General features: G+C 38.3%; 1 protein-coding gene across 1 annotated transcript; it reads right to left on the bottom strand.

The window, feature by feature from the left end:
- Positions 1–15,596: 15,596 nt before the first annotated feature.
- Positions 15,597–20,997, bottom strand: LOC139709376 (uncharacterized). The gene is made up of 3 exons (XM_071621335.1): positions 20,678–20,997; positions 17,245–17,574; positions 15,597–16,345 (listed from the first exon to the last, which is right to left on the bottom strand). The coding sequence occupies exons 2-3, from the start codon at positions 17,473–17,475 to the stop codon at positions 15,983–15,985; spliced, it is 594 nt and encodes a 197-aa protein (XP_071477436.1). The 5' UTR covers positions 17,476–17,574; positions 20,678–20,997; the 3' UTR covers positions 15,597–15,982.
- Positions 20,998–21,079: the final 82 nt, after the last annotated feature.

Below are 21,079 nucleotides of genomic sequence, written 5' to 3'. Positions count from 1 at the left end.
ACTAAGTTTACTGCACTAGACAGTCTACTGCCACTAACCCCGGGGCGCTGTGTAGGGTACCAGTTTATCAGTAACTGAACTGGCTACAATACAGCGCTCTGGGGTACCGGTTTTTACTGCCACCTGGGTAAACAACACAACAGTCAACACTTGAAAAGATTCTAGCGCTAGCTATCTCAGTCCGGGAAACCCGCTCATGAGGACCGCTCCCGCGTACGAGGACTGCCCCGCCTCATGAGGACCGCCCCCCGCCTCATGAGGACCGCCCCCATGCCTCATGAGGCCCGGGGGGAACGCCTCATGAGGCCCCCCTATTCACTTCTATTCATCTCACATCTGACGTATGAATTGTCGCAACTTTGCACGGTGATTTTTTGTTACACATACATGTCCACTATCCATGATGAAAAGAAGAAAAAATCCTATCTGGTTTTTTTTTTCAAAAATCGAGTTTTAATCAACCGATGCAGAGCGCCCATTAAAACACACGTGTGTTTTAATGGGCGCTCTGCATCGGTTGATTAAAACTCGATTTTTGAAAAAAAAAAAACAGATAGGATTTTTTCTTCTTTTCATCATGGATAGTGGACATGTATGTGTAACAAAAAATCACTGTGCAAAGTTGCGACAATTTATACGTCAGATGTGAGATGAATAGAAGTGAATAGGGGGGCCTCATGAGGCGTTCCCCCCGGGCCTCATGAGGCATGGGGGTGGTCCTCATGAGGCGGGGCGGCGGTCCTCATGAGGCGGGGCAGTCCTCGTACGCGGGAGCGGTCCTCATGAGCGGGTTTCCCGGACTGATCTAGTTGGTTGATTGCCCATCGATCGTGTGATATGCAGTTTATTGTTCGCTGTTTGTTGCTGCCGGTTTTGTTAGAGCAGAAATGGCATGGCTACTTACTAGCATGGCCTGCCAGCTGCCTGGCTGACATCAGCATTGATTGGCATTGGGCCATTTTACATTGACTCCCATGTTAAACGCGGATCATGATCAACTCGAGGTTTTTGCACCATACAGGCACCTGTTGCTTGACCAAAAGATCGGTCTGTATCTTGTTGTCGGGGATGTGTTCCGTAGAGACTGCATCTGGCTTCACGGAATAGAGCAATAGAAGTAAAAAAATAGATAAAAAACTCTGGACAGACGGATTTTTCTGTCTTCTTCGTTGCGTGCACTCAGTTAGATCTACAACTTGTATAAAATCAAACCAGAGTGCAGTCAGTCACTCATTTTTCTGTGAACAACTTCAACAGATTGCTTTCTTTGCGTAGGAATGACTGCAAGTGCAATAGAAACTCTACTGCACCACCCATTTCACACAAAAAGTGGTTGCCAGCTACTGTAAAAAGTCTATTAGGCCTACAGGTTAATTCAAGAATCAGTGTGGACCATAGTATCTGTGAAAGTACATTTGTACAAGTGTTGACGTCTGAGGTTATGTGTGAAAGATGGGCCAGGGGGCTCGGGCCTCCCCCCACTTTTGGTGCACCATACAAAGGAATACATAAGGTGTCATCACTTTGGGCCCCCCACTTTTTTTTTAACCCGGAAGTACGTAAGTGGCACATAAACAAATAGATAGAGATCTTGAAGTGTGAGCGCGGAAAGGTTATGTTTTTTTAGCTGAAGACCCTTTTTTTTTTTTTTTTTTGCCTGTCAGCTGAAGAAGCCCGAAAGGGGAAGGGGAGAGAAGAGCTGAGGACTTTTTTTTTTTTTGCTGAGGTTTAGCTCATGAAACCCAGAAGTGCCCCTCCCCCCCCCCCCCACTTTTGAAATCGCTCCGCCGGCCCTGATTAGTGCTTCATGGGTCGAGCAAAATTTTGGATGGGAGAGCTGACACCAATCCCCAGACCACTTTATAGAAGAGAATTAGTTTGAGGTACCTCCTTCACTCCTGAAGGGTTGGGAGCTTGAGTTCATTCAGTTTACTGGTAATGAAGCCCTCCTTGATAGGTACATGTAGTTTCTTGTGATAAAGTGTACTGCTCTTCCCTGCACGTTCTCAAGCCTGCTTACCAGGTATGTTCTTCCTCAGGTACAGATCCCAGGATGTGGCACCATACTCCAGAAGGGATCTCACAAGTGCAGTACAGTGGATTCCTGTTATAACGAAGTCCTGGGGACCAGCAGTTTTCTTTTGTTATATCAAAATGTCTTTATAACCGAACAAATAAGCAATAAAAAACAGAGTGGATAATGTTGCAGCCTGGATTTTTACTTCGTTGCAACCGGAATTTTGTTATAACTGCGATTGCTATAGCAGCCCGGAGTGCACTGTATAACTGCGTTTGCTGTAGCAGCTAGGAGTGCACTGTATAGTAAAGCTGTTCTCTTGATGTTCAGAGGAAAGAAGTGGTATTTCTGCGGCAGAGTGGTCTAGCACCCAGTTACATGTACCTTTTGAGGTTGTCTTGGCAATAGGCCTATGCTTTTCCCACTTGAGATCCTCAGAGATTGTGACGCCAATGTACTGGGTGTCGTAGAAATGTTGAAGGATACGATTGTTTAATTGACAGAAGTACCAAGGGTACCGTAGAATGACTTGCTGCAGATGCTAATTATGTACCACTTCGTAGCATTGAAGCATTTTAGTACAGTGCACTCCCGTTATAACGAAATGCTCAGGACCGGCAGTTTTCTTTCGTTATAACGAAATTTCGTTACAACCGAACAAATACAATAATAACAAAAACAAGGAAACCACCCATATATCATATTCTGTTTGTTGAATACTCATCATACACTGGAAAGCTATGTGAAATGGGATAGTACCTTTTTAATTTCGTTTGAATATTGCATTTAAAAGAGAGCATAAAGTTGTTTGTAATGTCACACAATAAGTTGTAGAGATATAGAAAATGACAGTTTAGGATTCGTTTACATTCGCTATTCCAAAGATTTGTTTCTTAATAAAGTTCGTTGCTCCGAAAGGCTCCTTATTCCGAAGTTTCGGCATTCCCGGGATTCCAAATGTTTGTTCATTATTTTGAAGCTTCGCTCTTCCGACGATTCGTTATTTTGAAAGTTCATAATTTCGATATATTGTTCGTTTTCCGAAAGCTCGTAACGAGTCGTTGATCGGAAAATGAAATGAGTTTCGTCATTTCGAAGGTTTGTAAATGAAAAAGGGAGAAAAGTTCACTGTTCCGAAGGTTCGTTGTTCTGAAGGTTTTTTAATCCGATAATGAAATAAGGTTTGTTATTCCGAAGAATGTTTGTAAATGAAAAAATAAAAAAATGAGAAAGGTTAGTTATTTTGAAGATTCCGTTATCTCAAGACGATCATAAAGTTTGCAATTCCTGAATTTTTTTTAGTGGACACACCTTTTTCACTTTTGGATTAACAATTGTTTTTTAATGTTTCGATTAACGAACGTTTAGAATTCCTATCATTAACCCACGAACCGTCGTAATAAGAACGATATTTCATTGTTGGATTAACGAACATTTTGAATAATCCCAAAATGTTCGTAATAACAAACCCTATTTCATCTCTGAACTGACGGACATTTAGGGGTATCAGAATCTGTGTGTTTTGTAATAAAGCACCTTCGGAACAATAAAACGAACCTTGTTTAATTTCAGATTATTATATTACAATAATGCAAGTCCCCCTCGGAAACTGGACGTGAGGGACACTAGGAGCGAACACACAGTGATGTGAAGCGTTCGCCCATGCAGAGACGCTACGAATGCTTGTTCTGCTACATATTTTCGGAAGCGATCCGAATTTTGTTATAACGAAGCACATTTCTTTTGTTTTTCTTTGTCTATGGTGCTCGGAAAAGACTTCGTTATAATGAAAATTTTTCTATAACCATGTTCGTTATAAGCGAATTTTGTACCATAATTTTGGGACCAGAAGTTTTACTTCATTATAATGAAATTTCGTTATAACCGTGTTCGTTGTAACGGGAGTGCACTGTACTGGTATTCTATTTCAAGTATTACTAAACTACAGAGTCACTAGACATCAGTGACTGACCTAACGTAGCGTTGAGCTGTCTGGAGGAGAGTACATGTAGTTTTGTGCTTTGTTTGTAAATTGTAGACTTCTGCTTGAGCTCGCCAGATGCATTTGACACTGTCCAGTGACTACCGCTAATACCCTTTTGTACTCCACCAGCATTCTGTTATTCTCATACTGGCATTAATTGTTAAGTTTCTGTTAATCCAACATAATTTGCATTCATATTTCACTTCATTACACGTCCAAAAATGGTTACTCTTGCTGTTGTGGAAATAGAATTAACATTTTAGTGCAAATGATTCTCTATGTGCTTTACAAAACTTTCTAGACATCTGGAAAAAAAAAAGAAGATGCCTGTATACCTTTTCAAAGTTCTACAAAATGTTTAGCGTATGTCTGAGCCGTAAGTTTGTGTGGCAACATAGTAATAGTCAGTGAGTACCAGGTAGTAATATTCTGCAAAATTGGCGCTGCAACAGCAAAAGAATGATCTCTATATCATAACAGGTGTATTCAATTGGTACCTTAAGGAAATGCATAAATATATCGGAATCTTAGCAGAGGTTTCTCGTAGGCTTGTACAATATTCATGTAGTAATGATGTCTTTGGGGGATTTATTGATTTACAACCCTACGTAGAAGAACAATTTTATGCACAATTGTGTTAGTAGCTGCAGGTAAACAGTGCAGGCAATTCATCATGGGCTTAAATTGATTGGCATGTTCCACTAGATGTAATGAGATGACTTATTTCATATGACCATGAAGGAGATATTTTAGCATAATTGGTCTTTATTGTTTTATTTCATATTTTTTAGTATGACTTTACTGATTTTTTTTTTTGTGGAAAAATTGTGTTCCTTGACTAAACTTTCCTGAAATTTTTAAGTGACACTTAAAAAAACCATCATCAATATCAACCATTTGTTTGTCTCCCCTTGATTATTTCAATGCTCAGACTATCTCAACTGGGAATAGACCAACAGTAAAAGCTGCATGATGTCTACGGCTCATGTATTGTGGTGCAGGACAGCTGTGCTTGGGTTGTACCGACAGTTACTCCGTGAAGGCAACAAGCTAACATACTCTGACAAAAACTACTACAGGAAATGCATCCAAAAAGAGTTTCGGAAGAATGCAAGAGAGGTTGATGCTTTGGAAAAACAAAGACAGCTTGATGTAAGTTTTACACGTCACTTTATCTTTCATGAAGTTTAAAAAAAAAAAATACAATTCATATAAATGACAAACCAAGTGTTCGTTTTAACTGAATGCTCTGTAGAACTTTGTTCTACCATACAATATTCAAGGCTTTGCGTTAGCAATGTTGCAGTGGCCCAGAGCCGATAGACTATGGGCCACCCTTGGTTAAGAAATGATATGTTTTGATGGCTGATTGTACCACTAAAAAGAAAAAGAATTGTGAAACCATGTTTTCTATCTTTTACAGTTGTTTCATCTAGAAAAGGGAGAATAACATATGACTCAGTGCTTGATAACCGCATGCATTTCAGCTACAATATGTGTCACAACCAGCAAAACTATTCCCATGGCTAACTTTCATTTATCTAAAATTAGAAGTAGGTATACCCCTAGTATGTTAGATATCATCCTTTTGTGAATATGTGATGTCATGGAAAAATCATGTCTATGTCTCAATTCACTTCATTAATTAATCATAGAAGTGTTGCAACCATTGCTCATGACAAGAGTACAACAAGTTAACAAGCATAACTGAAATAATCAACTTCCTTTTTTGTTGTTTATCATTATGTCTTACTATGGAACAGAAAGGATTTCACTTCCTTCATAGTAATCTGGGTGGATTGGTTTGAGGTCTCCATACATCTTGCATTGAAGTATTGATCTGCCTGAAACAAGGTAAGAATATCCTGTGCTTTCTGTGAATACAAATGCACCTTTAGGCCTACTGCACAAAGAGGTGACAGAAAGTAATAAGATCATATTACATTTTACTGAACGGACAAGCATGAATATGACAATGATATATTGAGGTTGCCCTTATAGAAACATAAGATGTTTACAGGTGTTTTTTTCAAATATGTTCAGATGTAAAACCTTTGTTTGTATGGCTCCACCGTGGAGTATTGCTGGAGGCAATTTGTGTTTGGGTTGTCCGTCCTTAATGAATTTTGTGGATAGCATAATGAACTTCCAAATTGTTTGAGGTATCCTAATGAAAAATGGCACATGTATGCACGAGTAGACAAAGTTGTGCCTATCAACTTTTGGGTGCACATGGTCAAGGTCAAAGGTCTATATTCTTGAAATTTCACTATTTCCCCCATATCTATGCAATGCCTGCAGGTATTTTCTTGAAACTTAGTGTATACAGTTCCCCATTAAAGATTCTTTAGGAAAAGCTTTGGACCTTTTAGTCGAAGGTCAAGTGAAAATGCTAAAGTTAAACCTTTTTTCTCCATATCTCAGAAATGGCTCGATGTATCTCCATGAAACTTTAATAGTACATACATGCATATACACATGTACTGCTGATAGTGGTTTGGGGAGAATTTTTTGGTCATGGAGTCTAAGGTTGAGGGTTAAAGGGCATGTTATAGTACTAAAATTTTAATATTTGATGCTGAAGTTACACTTTTTCTCCAAACCTGGGAGATTACTCAATGAATGAATTTAATAAAACTAGGTATGCCCTATTATATTCATTACTGCACCATGATTCTGTTGGGAAAGTGTTTGGCCATGGGGTCAATGGTCAAGGGAAAATGTTCAAATGTCACAATTTTCCCATATTTTGAAAATACACTGTAGCTCAAAGAATTGTAATGAAAAAGGAAGAACTTGCCAGTTAGTGATTATTTGAAGAATTGTGAGCCGTGAGATCAAAGGGCAAGGGTCAAAGGTCAAGGGAAAATTATCAAATACTACTTTCTTAACCCTAAAATGGCTGGGCTTTTTTTGGCTATGCTCAGACCGGGTTTTCGAATTTTGATTTTAAAATTAATTATGCAAATTAAGCTCAAGATCATATCTTAGCCTAATTAAAAGCAGTGAGTCTAATTTTTGATCTGTAAATCTGTTTTAGCATATTCAACAATTGTACATCACAAAAACTTCCAAAACTCATTTCAATTCTTATGTATTTTATTGTTTTCAGAATTTCTTATGTATTTCGTTGTTTTTCAACTTTTGTTTTTTTCATTGGAAATTGTCACTGACCACTTTTCTACCATAATTAGCACAAAATCAATCAATGAAAGTGATTAATTGTAAAAATAATCAGGTTTTAATGACTTTCATGACAGAGCACTGTTTTCCATAGGAAATGTACACAAAATCACAAAATTGTGCCCATTTTGGGACGACATTCCGTTACAAAAATGGGCGTGGCTTCGCAAAAGTATGCGCAGACGTTGCAGATTTGGTCTCAAAAGTTGCGCGAGACTTAAACAAACAAAGTCAAGAAGCCTCGCGACGAGGCCTTTTCGTGTTACAGAATTATAGCGCGAAATGTCGAGGGGGCGGATTCCGCCCCCGGCCCTTTAAGGGTTAAACAACTTAGCCATTCATCCAAATTAAACCTAGTTCAAAGATACTCAACACATTTGTGACAAACATTTTAATTTTATGGCCAGTTATGTGAAACTGTCATCTCACATTGTCAAGAAGTACTCAAGACCTATTTTGAGAACCATGAATTATGGCGGAGACATACCAGTCATCATAGTGACATTTCTAGTTTACTAAGTCTATAGATGACATTGCTTTCACTTTGTAAAGCATTTATATCATGCAGTCTTTAAAGGTAGGGAATCCCATTTGCATGCCTTAAATGAAGAGTTGTATAAATACAGTGGTATGTTGAAGAGAGTATCATTTTAGAAACTCCCATAAAGTATTGAAAGTGGAAGGTAACATTTAGTACATTTTTATTGACCGTTAGATGCATGTGTGTCCATCATGTATATTTTGTGAAGAAAGTTCATCAAACTTACAAACATTTCTATATACATTCTTCCCACACACTCTATATGTTATTACATCAGCTCTTATACTTTTAGATTTGTGTTTATAGATAAAAAATACAGAAGACTGCAACAAAAAGGGTTAAATGTGGCTGACACACAGAACTACTGAGTAGTTGAGTTTTGTGCATTATTCAAATTGTAGATAACTCAGCACTGTTGACTTCCAAATTTCTCAGCAGTGGCTTAAACAAGTCCCCTGAGGTTCATATTTAATGTTTTGCTGCATTTTGGGAGGTCTGTAAAAGGTATTCCCTACCTTTAAGAGCAGCTTTAAAACATAGATGAGGATTCAGCAAGTGCAGAATAGTGAAACATGAGGTGAGAAATTTAGGAAAATCTAGCAATTGGTTAATAAGTTTTGAAATGTTATTATTTTGGTTTATTCTGTATGCTTCTCTCTCTAAGCATGATTTATTTCACAGCATTAAATTGGTATATCAAGAACGATGAAAGGAATTTCACAAGTCATAGATTTTTCATGAAAAGTACAATATGGAATTCAATGAAAAGTACATTCCTTTGACCTTTTTATGACAGATTGTAATAGAAAATTATTCTCCATGTCTGCTTTGGAGTTGTCTATTAAGTGCTCTTTTACATCAATAGTACTTTCATTTTCTGAAAATCCTTTTAAGTTTATAATTATTTACTATTGAGACATAAAGAATTTGTTCCTCTCTAGAGAGGGCCACACATGGAAAGAATCGAAACATAACTTTTGTTTTAAAGTCTGTCTAATTTTTATCAAACTCTCACACAGTGTTTCACTATGTTTTCTGCATTTGCTGACTCTATGTAATTATGAGTTTTAAGAAACCTTCTTGAATAATACAGTGTTTAATAGAGCATACATAATTACCATACAGAACATCACATTTGATCGAAGCTTGTGTAAGATTATTTTGGATCGTTCTCTTGCATAGTAATTCTTGTTCAGTTGTTTGATGTGTCACCCATAGAAAATGGCTGTCATCAATATATTCAATTGATGTTAAACATTTTGGGAAAAACTATTCTTGGTGTGTAAATGAAACTGTACCGACACCAAGAGCAAGTTTGTGGAGACTCAGAATTTGTTCATCTTTATCATGTTCATATCAGGTGTGGCTTATGTGGCAGCTGTTCTAGTCAACCATGAATGTTGTGGAAATGACATTCCTCCTGGAGACTGCAGCTTGGTGTGCTGGAGATGAAACAGATGGCATGGGCACCCTGATAGAACTGGACATGCAAGAAGTGACGTGTCAAAGAAATGCCAAAGAGTCAGGGAGGAAGATTCATTTACAAACATGATGTCGAATATCCTGTAGCAGAGATGCCAACTGTTACTTTATTGCTGCATTTTATACTTTTTTGCCCAAATACTGCAGGTTTCATGGAAAATATTGCTTTTCCCAAATTGTACTTCTACACAGGTCTATTTGTAGAAAAGTTGGAAATACTGCTGGTTGTTTTTTTGTTTTTTTCACCAAAAGCATGCCTTTTCAGCCCTAGGTTGGCATCCCTGCCATCGGGTTGATAAATGCTCACTAGGCATGCAACTTGTTACCAATAGATAGTCAAAACATGATTGCAAGGTTTAACTTTTTATGCTTCCTCACCAAGGGTGCCTGAGACATTGTCTTAGAGTTGTCCGACCATCTGTCTGTCCCAAGCCCCATTATCTCATGATGACCATAACTCTTCAATGGAATTTGTTGGTTTGTACCTGGCCAGGCATACCACATGAGATGCAGATGTGCCTGTTAAACCCATTGAGGACAAGTTCAGAGTATACTCTGGCAGGTGTCTGTAGGAAATGTGTGTTGTAGGAGAATCAGTCCGTCCTCAATGGGTTAATAGGGAGCTTTAGATTTTAGACGCGCGGACGTTCAAAGGAAAAAAACATGTTCTTAGCGTGTGCAGTAGCGCACGTAAAGTCGATCTATTTTTAGCTTGCGTCGCCTGAGTTTTTCACTACGCATACTGACCTATTTTTCCGTCCGCACAGTTTGCAACATTTTTTTTTTTTATATACGTTGCGTCCCAGCATAATCTAAAGCTATTTCTCCTCACAATGCAGGGAGAGGAGAATGTCCAGCGCCAAGCGTCGGCTCAAACGTCCGCGCGTCAAAATCTAAAGCTCCCTAATATTGGGCAGAATAGCTCACAGTCAAAGGTCATTGAACTAGACACTTTTAATATGAAAAGTTTACTTTTCCCAAGTTTCAAGCAAAATGATAAATCACATCCTGTGTACAAAGCCATATTTAATATTTCATTGTACCCTATACTGCACTGGTAAATGAGTAAATAGACAACACCTCTATTTACAAAAGTCCCCCCCCCCCCCATAAAAAAAAGAAAGAAACAAATGTTTTATCTTAGGAGCAAGAGGTATCAAGCAAAACATAAAGTAAACGAATCCTGGGTTTCACATGGTAACATGATTTTTCATCAGATTTTTTTTTCTTTTTAAGGAACAATTGCAATGTCATGTGGTCAGGAGATTTGTTCCTCTCAAACAGCATGGTCAAAGATCAATACTGTAAATGCATACATTTTTGCGGTACATAATACAATGTAGTTTTCGTGTATTTCGCGTTACTTCTGGCTAGCGCAAATTCTAAATCCCGCGAAAATATCTTCACAATTTTCTCTGCACATCGTGAATGGGTTGACAGTTACGCAGCGCAAATTCAACAACCCGCGAATATGTTTGAAAATGTTGATAACAGTATACATGTACTTTATCTCATGTCATGAAAGACCATACCATGGCAATATAAGGAACAAGTGAGAGACAGGCATCCAAGGTGACTGTGCACATTAGCTTGTCCTACAGCAGAATGTCTCTTTTAACCGAACAGTTCAGATATTGTTGTAAGTTCATCACAGCTAGGCAGTGTGTGAATACACCCACATTAAAGTCCATGAATGATGTCTTGAAGGCCAAGAGTACTGTCCTGTGGAGTTAATACTCTGAGATCTTGTTAGCAAAATACATATATCTAGCTATCCCAATATTTTCCTCTTTATTTCTCAGTTATACCGTTGAGACATCATGGAGATAAAATGAAATTTAGAGTTCTAACGTTTATTGAAATAACAAAAAGTTTGCATCAAATGTATGTAAAACAAACAGAACAACACATTTTCTAACACATTTTCATTGACAAGTCTAGTTTTTCATTAAAATTGATGGTCCAGTGATTCTTTTTTTAAATCGTTTTATAAAATTGTACCAACAGGGGTGTCTCCCAGTCAGGACAATTAGGTGCTGTACTAATAATTCATTGTAAGCATTTTGTAAATATGATTAGAAGTGAAAACTTTAGATCTCAATATGAAACATTTACTCCCTCAATATTCAGCTGTCAATTCTACAGCTTTCATCAGCTCACTGACTAGTCTTAAACTTGATTATATGGCAGTTGATTAGTGGGTCATAGACCTTTGGAAGTTTGAAGTGTCCCCTACCCTTGTTGTGACATGATTGATAGGCTCTGATATAAATTGTTTCATTGACTCCCCTTTCATGATATTGAGGTTCTTAGTGCATTAGGTCCCCATGCTGTTCAGGAGGTACAGTGTAAATGTGCCTGAAAAATTCAGAGGAGGCAAAGTGGGACATCTGTGTTAAGAAATCTGGTCCTAGATGAGCATTCCCTTTTCGTGATGTACAATCCCAGGCTAACACCTTCAATTAAATTGTCCTTCCTTGACAAGGTATCCTGTAGGCCTACATGGTACAAGTGATGTCCTGAGGTTTGTCCTTCAGTGCTACTAAGCATTGACATTAGTGTCCTAGTTGGGTTGAAGCTACATTGTAACCCTAAATGCCAAATTTTTGAAATTCCTCCACAGGGAATGAAACTCTTATGACATAAGGGAGTACAATCTGTCCTTTTACTGATGTAGTGCTGTCTTTGTTCATGATCACTTTTCTTTCTTGACATGGCTAATCTTATTTCAAACCCACCGAGGATAGCTGCAGTTTGAGAGAGCCTATTGAGTGTGTAGATTTTCTTCCTCTACTACTTAAGGGTCAGCCATTACTGTCTCTGACCTATGAAACAGTTTCCAAAGTCTTTGGAAAGTCTGTGACATGCTATTTGACCATCATGTGATCAAGGTCAAAGACTGGTCAGTCCACTGATGAAAGCTGTTATAATCGACTGGCAAATTACACAGGTAATTATTTTGTATTGAAATAAAAAGTTAACTTCAAATCATATGAATTACCCATACAAATGAACTGTTCTAATGTGTTGTAGATACATCTGTTGTTTACTTTGTATTTGTATGATTTAGTCATTTTTTCCTACATGATATTATTGTACAAAAATATACTTGTATTTTGGTCTAAATTTGCAAATACATGTACTCTCAAAAGTTGTCTATCCGATGAATTCACCTCCAGTGTTTACAATGTTTAATAGTTGAGTTGAATAATGAAACAAATGTAGCTGTACAATACACTTGGTAAAGGTGGGGCCTACATTCACATGTTCAGGGGTCTGGACACCCAAACTCTCTCCGCACACATACACACACATGCAAACATCTGTAAATGCACTATTTGATCTATACGCTAGAAAGACATGCCATCACAGTAGCCCATCTTACCAATACCACTATACATGGTAGACTACTAGCTCAAAGAAAGTAGCTGTATGCATCTTCGGTGGGGGATACAAATCGGCTGTAGACGGGAATTGGGCAGAACAGTGATCCAGTGTTCAGAACCGCAGTTTTGAAATGGGCATGAAAAAAGATCTTTCCTGGCTCAGCCCATACGTATTCTGATGATACTAATCCATCTGTCTTGCTACCATTGATCATTTCCCTCTAATCTAGGTCTTCATAGTAGTACACTGGGCAACGTACTTGGTCTATGCACATTACTAGTACCACATGTTCGGCATTTTCCTCGCCCCCTTCTTAATTTTCTTTTTCTTTCTTTCCTTTCTTTCTTCCCTCCCTTCATATCTTTCTCTCTTCTCTCCTGTGTAATATATACATACATGCACACTACAATCACTCCATTGCCATTTGTTCATGACGCTTCTATTGTTTTCATGGTCTCATTCTGATCCTTTGTGCAGCGCGCGCCGTCTCAGTGTGAGGTAATCTCCATTATGACGTCAAGTATGTCACTCTCATGAGGGCAGTTGGCATGCGTACACCTGTATGTTTTTTGTTGTTGTTTTTTTGTTGTTTTTTTAATTGCTTTGGTTATACTGAAATCACGCACACTAATAGGATATCAATACCGTTGTTAATACATGTACATGTATCACTGTGAAGATAACTTAGCATTTTCATCCCTGCATGGAGGGAGGCCCCGAAAATTTGGATTTTTAATAAATACCAATTGGCTTTTAATGCATTCCTCTATCGTGACATTCCTTCTACTGTACTACTACATTGTATTACTGCCAATTCGTGGGTCAAATAAAATGTTTGGAACATATGTGTGTGTAATATATATACATGTATATATACGTTGTGTATATATATATATATATATATATATATATATACACACACATGTACACATATATGTATAACAAGAGAGAGAAAGAGAGAGAGAGAGGAAATATCACCCATTGATGGGAAGTAACAAAATCAAGACTTGATAAATTCCACCAATGCGAGTGTGAAGGCTGGATTCTTAACTAGTTTCTCTTTTTATTTCAAAATCAATTTGAAAATACACATTTTATCTGCTTGTTTAAAGTTTTAAAGATACTTCTGTCCAATGAGGATTACACCCATGTAAAGAACATTGCACACCATGGTAGCCATTTGCTTTATTACAATGACATATACACTGTATGTTAGTACTGAGATTTGTTTTCCCTCTGAGGGCACCAATGAATAACAGAACAATTCATCATTTGATTTGAACTGGGAAAATTGTGTCAATTGCTTTGCATACTTTGTAAATCCACAGACACTTTCACTTCTAAAACTAACAATGGAACACATGGTAACAGGAATCCTTAATCATCAGCCATGTGGTTCAACTTTATACAATGTTGACTTCTCCAGCGAATGAACATGTTGCACACAGACATGCTTGAAGAATTTTTATGATTGTGTCATCAAATGCGTGTGTGTGTATGTGCGTGTCTCCTACTCTTAGACATGGACTCCTTGGTCGGCAGTTTCTGACTGTTCATCAATCTGCAGTCAAATTGGGGGGGGGGGGGGTTTAAACGCAAAAATTAATTGTATCTTCAATACCATCAACAATCATGATCATCTACAATTTTAATTGTAATTGTTACTAGGGAGTGCATTTGTGGCTGGAGTGATACCTGTACTAAAAAGTACACATTGTATGTGCATCAATTCCTGTGTCCCAAGCAGACAAAGTATCCAATACATGTATAATTTATCAAACACATCTCAATAGATCTGGAGTAAAATCAACTTTTCTTTGGGCTATCTATTTTTAATATACAGTACAGTAATTTTAATGTCATTGGTGATTGTGACAAGGTCTCGATAGCCAGTGCATGTGAAGAACTGAAATGGAAACACAGGGAAATTTCACACACACACACACAAACACACACAAATCTTAGCAAAGCTAAGCTTTAACTGTCACAACGGATCCAAATTCTCAGAATGAATTAATGTTTCACCAGTTTTCATATTGCAACAGACATGCTTACAGCTTGTGAATACAAGTGTACATTAAACTACTGATGAGATTCATAGCCGAATTTTCTGTTATTTTGAAAGGTGACGTTCATGTCAGTGAATGTCAGACTTTCTCCGGTCCTGTGTATGTCAACCTCACACAAGGTTTACTGCAGATCAAACTGGGCAGACAATGCTTGTCATTTGCATTCATCACTACATGTAGATAAGTATGTCCATAGTTTCCTTGAAATACACATGTATTACCATATTTCATGGGATATGGATAAACACATGTTTGACTGCAAGATAACACACTGTTTGCCAGAAAGTGATGTATGGGATGTAACTGCAAATTAATGAAGACTCAGAGTCATAGGAGATTCTTATGATTGCAATGGACGTGGGCAAAAATCATTTCATCCAATAGCCAAGTAAAACTTGTGTATATGAGACATGTACAAACAGGATTTGTGACTCAGACAGTATTGCTATAAAGCAGGAAATCATGAGGTGAGAAAATGAAACCTGTACTTACAAGACAGCTCAATTTTCTTAGTCCTAAAAGGTAATCCTCAATAAGTTGTCTACAATGCAAGTGTACTTGTACTGGAAAGCATTGTGCTGCAGCAATCCTCTACATCAGACTCACATAAGTATCCTGGTTTCCACTTCCACAGTTACATGTAAGGTAATGCCTTACATATCAGACTTAACTGTACTTTTTCAACCATTGATTACATGTGGAAGACAGACAAGTTTGTTAAACTGAAGCCGTGCTTGTGAAAGTACTCGAAAAGAAACTCTTTTTTACAAATACAGGTACTTGACATAATTCCATTAACTGTTTGTAAGTGCAGTCAAGTTTATCATGTCTTTATTTTCATGAATTTTGAGAATTGACCTATTGGTGAAATTAGTAACTTACTAAAAACAACAACGACGAAAAAAAATAGAATAAAATGCCTTGCGTAACATAAATGCCCTGTACCAAGTATCCAAGGTGGGAAATCGCCGACTTTTTCTAAAGGTGGTAATACAGTGTACACATGCACTTCATTCTCATTCCATTAATGTGATTTTCAGTCGCAAATGCAACCACTCGCAGATAAATGTCTCACAAGTCCCAAGTCACAAAATACTGTATCACACTAATATTCCATATGGCGTATACTATATATATAGCCCTTAGCAGGGAAATACACTCTTTTTGTGACAGTGTGGTGCAATGAATTAGAATACCATGCACACAATTAGAAATGATACATTCTTGAAGTTAATAATTGACAGCTGGCATATGAAGAAACTTCACTCCATGACAATGCAGAGCTCTTTCTTGTTCTTTTTTTTTCCACTGGGAGCTCATTATTCACGGGTGACATCACTTTGAACAGTTATGTCTTCAGTCACATTGTCCAATTCCCGTATAACTCTGTGCTCATGTTCAAAGTCATAAATGTACTTGCTTGGGTTATAGTTGCTCAACTGGGGAATACCAAAATATGAGGAGTCTCTGGAGAGCATTTGTACACAGTTCATCTGATCAGACAGCTTGAATGGCACATCCTCCATCATTAAAGCAGCATAGCTCTGGTGACGTTGATGAGAACAGTCTGTGCTTTCTGTAACACATGGGCTGCTGAGTGTCTCTGTCTGATGGATCATCGCTGACCAATGCCCACTTTGATTGGCCAGCAAACTGGGATCATAGCTGGCTCTTTGTTGGACCTGTCATCCAGAAGTAAAGAAGTGCACTTTCAAAGATGCAGCTGCAGTTAACATTGCAATGTGAATACACTTGTATATACACTTCCCTCTGCAACACTAAGCTTACCTGTGTATCAGCACTCATTGTGTCAGTATATGATTTTGTTACATCTTGTCTGAAATTAAATTCATTGCCATATGACTCATACTGTATTTGTATTACATGAAGTGCGTAATTCTTGGGTTACGGACAATGACATCCTACTGAATAGTGAGACAAAATAAAAATGATAACTCTGACATCCAGTTCAAAAAGTCATTAAAAAATGTCATTGTATGATTGGTGTACAATTGTAGCATGTTCTCCCAATATCTTGTTAAGATAATATACAGGTCAACATCAGAGGGTACAACTGGCCTGTAACTTTGTTCAATCACATTTGTTACAAGGGAATGAGGAATGCTACAAGTTGGACCAATGCACCTTGGACATTACCCGTTACTTCTTTGCTGTGAACACTCTCTTGTATGACAAGGGAGTTACATATGTATGCTGAGAGCACACTCTTCAACACAGTGCAGCGAAGCCCCTACGAGTGTATATGAAAGCGAGTGTTGGATTTGACCAACCATTGGTTTCATATTTGTTTGGTAGTAAAATGGGTGTGCCATTGGCAGCAAAGTTAGAACAGATGTCCTTTTTCCATTCTTTGTGTCATTTAGTAAAATTAGACATGATGAGTCTCATGAAGTCGGTTGATTAATATGTCTACTTCAAATTTACTTCAAAACTACAAGGTATGCACCAGTGATGACACACCTTAATACAGACCCTTAGTCGATAACTATCAGTTTCCAGTACAAATAGACACACACACACACACACACAAACACACGCGCACAATGATATTCCTACTCACTTGGGTATGGTAAGGAGGAGGACTGCCCTGCCAGCTTTCACTCCTTCTCACCATGTGTGGTGGGAGGACTGTGTTTCGCTCATTCTCTGTCTCCCCGACCAGCAGGAACCCGTCTTCTTCTTGATCAGCTGCTCCAGCCCACTCTGGACACGGTGTATTGCCAGTTACATCAGGGGACAGCTGGTTTGGAGACCGTAGCTTGCCAAGAAATGAGTTAAGTAGCTTTGACATTGTGGACAGTTTGTAGACAGCTAAACCTTTCAAGACTTTTCCCCGATGACTCCTCATGAAGCCGTCTTCATTGTCACAGTTCTATGTTCAGATGCTACACTGTATTTCACAGATAAGAAAGAAAAAGACCTTTTCCTGAAATTGTCAAGAGAATTCTGAGGATATAAACACATAATGACATTAAAGTTGAATAAACACAATCTAAACAGTGTCTTTCTATCCTTATGAAAGGGGAGCACACCAAACATCGGTCATATCCTTGTACAGTGGACTCCCATTATAACGAAGTCTGCGGGGACTGGCAGATTTCTTTCGTTATATCGAAATTTCACTATAACCGAACAGATAAACAAAAAAAAAAAAAAACAGAGTGAATAATGTTGCGGCCTGAATTTTTACTTCGTTGTACACCAGAATATCGTTATAACGGGAGTGCACTGTATCAGATCAAATAAAACAACAGTATTTAAATGCCACTTTTAAAAGGATCCACGGCAGAGGATAAGAAATTCACTGTACATAACAAGTTATAGGCCTACACACTGTACATATATACCACACTTTAATTTTTTTTTTTTGTGCAATACTTTCACAAGAATACAATTTTACTAGGTTTATAATTTTGAATGCAGCATGACATTTTGTATCTTTATTCTTGCACTGTTAACAATTCAATTCACTGGACAATACATGTAAGTAACGATCACTTAATTTCTACAGTACCAGGTATTTGTTGACAATCACCTGCATATGACAGTGAATGAAATGAAAATAGGCAGGTAATGGCTGTAGCAGCTCAACTTTCTCTGCTTCTCTCTCCTCAACAATCTCTCTCTCTCCGTTCCAATCTCTCTGCCTTTCCTCTCTCTCTGCGGGTCATCTCCGCTGCCTTGTGCTCCTAAACATAAACAGCTGACCATAACTTCATGGACTCGCCCTCGATAATTCACTCACCGAAGACCATTAATGGCACTCCTCTCCTCCGTTCCCCTCGAACATCAATGCAGCATAAACAAGAGGGTCAGACATGAAAACATGAGGCATGGTCAGCTGTGGTCAACGACCTTTTCGGGTCTGGCCTGTTTACATATTATGCCCTCTCTCTTCCCTCTTCGACTCACTTCTCATTTCGTCATTCCAGCTTTCAACTGCTCATTTTTCTGTCTCTCTCGACAACCAATGCGTCCAACTTTTCAGCTAAATGTGCTGATAGAGATTTAATAAAGTAATGGATACTTTTGCCTACATCACGGTGTCGGCTGAGATCATTACATGTGCGGCTCCTTCCCGTAAATAAGTGCAGAGTGTGAATCACTAAACATCCACAAACACATTCTCACATGGCATAGGCTAAAATTGAATCACATATCAGTTCTTACTGTAAATGGAATGGCACTAATGTACTTTCATATCCATGTACATATCTCAATTCTACTGAACCGAATGGCAGGAGAATGACAGGATATGTACATTGTATACTTGATAGCTTATTCTCAATTACGTGAATTTAAAGAAAAAATTGTCAGAACGCGTCAATATTGACGTTACTTTCAAACAACTCTTCGCTACCAGGTATTGCCAGCACAATCTAGAAGAGAACTGAAGTTAGCTGTCTAATATTACGCAAATGGGATTCAACACAGGAGCTAAACATCAATGTGCAATGACTGTATAGCAAGTCGAAAGAAGTCAGTTACCTGGTATTGAGAAATGCATATATACAGGGCTCGACACTAACGGTGGCCCGGGGCCACCAAAAATGAAAGTTGGGCCACCAAATTTCAAAAAAGGGCAAATCTGGTGGTCCGCCTCGGGCCACCAAAATTGTTTGAAAAGTGACATTTATTTATATTAAGATGTTGCAACCCATGTGTCTGTCAATGAATATTTATACTTAGTCTTACCATTCAGCATTTAAATTTGTTTAAAGGATGGATAAAAAGGACTGAATGAGGGCCTGAGCAGTTTTGCGAGTTTATTGAGGTTTATTTATGAGTAGATATGTCCAGCTTCCAATTTTTACTATGATAAAACTTAAATATTTGACCCATCAAAAAAAAGCAGGAATTTTAATGTTTTTTATTGTTTGGGGGGGGGCCACCAAATTTTTTTCTCGGCCCACCAAATAAAAAAGTTAGTGTGGAGCCCTGATATATATGTGTCTGGCTGTCTGTGGTCTTGTACGATCTAGGATTAGTAGGAACTGCAATTCTTGTCCGACTTCATTCAACTTGCCATAGATCTATAGTATAAAAGTGGAAATTTTCGCAGTAGGGAAGTTTTCATGCATATCGCGCAGCCAGAAACTAGGGCAAAAATAAATGTGAATATTTTTGATTGTCAATTGTTCCAGCAGTTGATGTCTAGATTTGGCAGAATTAAAACCATGTGAAATTCATCTTACCCAAAAGAGCATGAACAATTATTCATGCGAGAATGTATTTGTAGCCCTACATTACTTTTTGCTCCCGAGTCCGGACCCCTGATTACTTTGAAAAAGACTTGTCACATGTTTTAGACGGCTAACTTCAGTTTCCAATTGTGCAGGCAGCCATGTTCGAGAAGAGCAAGTTCTAATTCTTTTGAGTGACATAAAAGATCAATTTTGTTCAAATTTAGGAGTGATTGGAAATAAGCAAGCCACCACCTATAACACCATCAAAGAGTCAACCGCCTTGCACCTGCTAATTTACATCATTCATACATGTAAAACCTATGCTTTCTGGAGTTTTGCATGTGGTCGAATTTGGCATGGGAGGTCAAACTTGTGCAGTTCAGTTGTCTTGTGGACACGCTTCGGCTTGGTGCAGGTTTATATCCGGTGGGCCGTGTCTGTGTCTGTGATTTGGTGCGATTTGATTCACTTACTAGCGTTGACTAGACTAGAGAATTCAAGATAGGTCTATTTCTAGATCTAGTCGTAACATTGTCGTTACACATACATGGATGGACAAGAAAGTTGTAACAGTTACAGTACATTTGATTTAGAGGGTCTTGATATGATCTATACGGTAAGACCTAAAGAGATTAAAGCTTTATTTAAATACGAATCATATTTTGTTAATTTGCTCAATAACCTATTTACCTAACGATGTAACATACCGTCTACTACGCTGCGCTGCATGCTTCTTTTTTTGTTGTAAATTTCCATCTCCATCCACCTGTCCACTTACATGTAGTTGTACAGATATACGTTACCCACCATTCTCCGTCTCTCGTCGTTCTCTGCTCGTCTTTTGCCAGTTCCTCCGGCCTCATGGACATGGCCCACACAGCACAGTGACTACCAATGGGTTAGTTTAATCGGGCACAGAGAAGTGTTGCGCGATCGCGATCCGCGAACCGTCATTTCTCTCAGCTATGTCTATGTTTCGTCGATTTTCTTCTCGAACCTATGGCTATGTCTCGGGCACTTTTTAAGCTTTTCACAGTTTGATGCTCCTCTAAGTCCTCTAAATCTATCTACTCATCTCATGCATAGTGATTGTGCAATTCCCAAGAGCCAGCTCCGCACGGTCTCCTCAAGCTCTGTGTGCTGTGTGGAATCCTAAAAATAGAATGCGTGACGCCTAAACCTTACTTGATATCACGTGATCTGTCACCT

This window comes from Diadema antillarum, unplaced genomic scaffold, assembly GCF_040938485.1.
Source record: "Diadema antillarum isolate AM-2024a unplaced genomic scaffold, OU_Dant_1.0 seq00001428_RagTag, whole genome shotgun sequence".
NCBI lineage: Eukaryota > Metazoa > Echinodermata > Echinoidea > Diadematoida > Diadematidae > Diadema > Diadema antillarum.
Note: the sequence above shows the minus strand (reverse complement) of the source record. Positions and strands in the feature narration are given on the sequence as shown.